The sequence below is a fragment of the Apis dorsata genome, unplaced genomic scaffold (assembly GCF_000469605.1).
Source record: "Apis dorsata unplaced genomic scaffold, Apis dorsata 1.3 scaffold_98, whole genome shotgun sequence".
NCBI lineage: Eukaryota > Metazoa > Arthropoda > Insecta > Hymenoptera > Apidae > Apis > Apis dorsata.
Window position 1 is genome coordinate 103,393 of NW_006263396.1, and position 1,890 is coordinate 105,282.

Consider the following 1,890-nt stretch of genomic DNA (forward strand, 5'->3'; position numbering starts at 1 on the left):
GAGCATGTGAGGATGATGCAAATCAAGGCGAATATAACGCGTATGAGATATGTATCCATGTGCTCCGATTTAAAGAGAAAATCCGTGTTCTATGCGTCTATTCTGAAAAATTTGGAGGATGAAATAAAGGAACGGGAGAACGAGACGAAACGTCTTCAGGCAAGAAAATTTCCTTGAAACGTAAAAATTGATATTCTCCCTTATAGGGAGAAATAGTGTATGATATGATAGTATGCGTGTGCAGGGGGTGAGAGAGGAAGCTATTACTTTGAAAGATAATATGCAGGGAATGTTGATAAAGGAAGAGATTGAAATTACGAATTGCAGCAAAGAGCGACACGCCGTTCTCGAGGAATACAGGTTTGAATATGCGAACAGGTTTCGTTCTTTTTCTTTCTTTTTTCTTAGTTAAATCTGAGGGAATATTAATATACAGTTGGACGTACAAATAATAAATAAATATTGAGAATTAAATTAAAGTCTGTCTACTGAGATCAGGGAGCGCGTGTTAGAACGAAAGACGGAACTCGAGCGTTTGGAAAAGATGATATTCCATTCGCGTCCGCGGGACGATTTCGACTCGCGCGGGAAAAGCCACGGAGGCACGGAGGACGCGAGCAAGGACGAAGTGACGCGGTTGGAAGAGACGTTCGCCAAACTTCGCAGCGCGACCGGAGTGTCGAGAACCGAGGACGTTCTGAACCGGTTTCTGGGTCAGCGGGCGACCAAGGATAATCTGGAGAAAATGCGGGTGGCCACGGAGGAAGAGAAAACGAAGTTGGAAAAGCAAAGGCAACGGCTCGTGGACGAGATGGAAACGAGAAAATTCTCCGAGACGAGGAACGCGGAACAGTGAGTTTCTTCCTTCAGAGCTCCTTCCTATGCATTTTTTCCCCCCGAGGATATCTTATGTTTGTCTCGACGATTCGAGCGTGTCGCAGAAACGCGGAAGAGATGGAAAAACTGAATTGTCAGATCGGCGAGCAACGATCGCGCCAATTAAAGGCAGATACCGAGAAACGAAGAGTGGAGGATCTGCTGCAAGAAATAACTATGACGTTATGGAATGTGTGCAACAAATTTCGAGTGAGTAATTTTCTCGATTTATTCGTTTTTCGCTCGTTTAAAACGAAGTTATCCCGTTGTATATAATATATATATATGTTTCTCGTAATTTCTTTTTAATTACGGATTTTATATTGCATACATTGTTTCTCAGATGTTAAGTAGGAAAAGTTGGAAGGAATAAATGCGAAAGGAATAAATGGATATAATCTTTTGTGGAATGAGTATCGACCATTAACGATTACCTTCCATTGTAACGAAAGATTTTCAATTAACGCGCGTTCGTTCTTTAAACCAAACGTATATCTCGATGGATTAACACTTCGGGAAGATCAAATCTCATTGGAAGGAACCAAATGTTAAAATGGTCGATGGAAATATCGTGTAAATTCCTAATTAAATTAGTGAAGCCACCTTCGATGATGGTTACAGCAATGGAACCGCTTCGAGTTTCCATACCTATTATATTGTCTTTGGAGATTTAACACCCCTGACATGGCGCGTCGTTGACCAATGAACTTTCTTCAACAATTCCTGCCTGTAATTCTCACCTTAAGAACACGCTGTCCTAAGCATTAACACCTTTCAACCTGATCGAAAGTAAACACTTCGGTAGCACGTCGAACCACGAGAAAATCAATTATTGATTCAATCGATCCCTAGAATTTGTACCGCCTTATATTGTGCCGCCCTTACTCGTTAACTTGTCCAGCAATCCTCTATGTCTTCTCTTTCATTTCTCTATTGAGTGCTGACAAACATTCGAAACAGAGAAAGGAAATTCTAACGCGTAAGGGGAAAAAAAAAAAAAAAAAAAAAGAAAGA

At 41.1% G+C, this 1,890-nt stretch overlaps 2 protein-coding genes across 2 annotated transcripts in view; both read left to right on the plus strand.

Annotated features, from left to right (window-relative positions):
- The window catches only part of LOC102675401, a 2,643-nt gene extending 2,466 nt beyond the window's left edge, over nt 1-177 (plus strand). Inside the window, exon 5 of the mRNA XM_006612094.2 lies at nt 4-177. Coding sequence (XP_006612157.2) covers nt 4-177 — 174 coding nt within the window. The remainder of the gene's footprint in view (nt 1-3) is intronic.
- Nucleotides 178-216: 39 nt separating this feature from the next.
- The window catches only part of LOC102675546, a 2,745-nt gene continuing 1,071 nt past the window's right edge, over nt 217-1,890 (plus strand). The window contains exons 1-3 of the mRNA XM_031508730.1: nt 217-360; nt 499-852; nt 942-1,086. Of these exons, the coding sequence (XP_031364590.1) occupies nt 233-360; nt 499-852; nt 942-1,086 (627 nt within the window). The 5' untranslated portion in view covers nt 217-232. The remainder of the gene's footprint in view (nt 361-498; nt 853-941; nt 1,087-1,890) is intronic.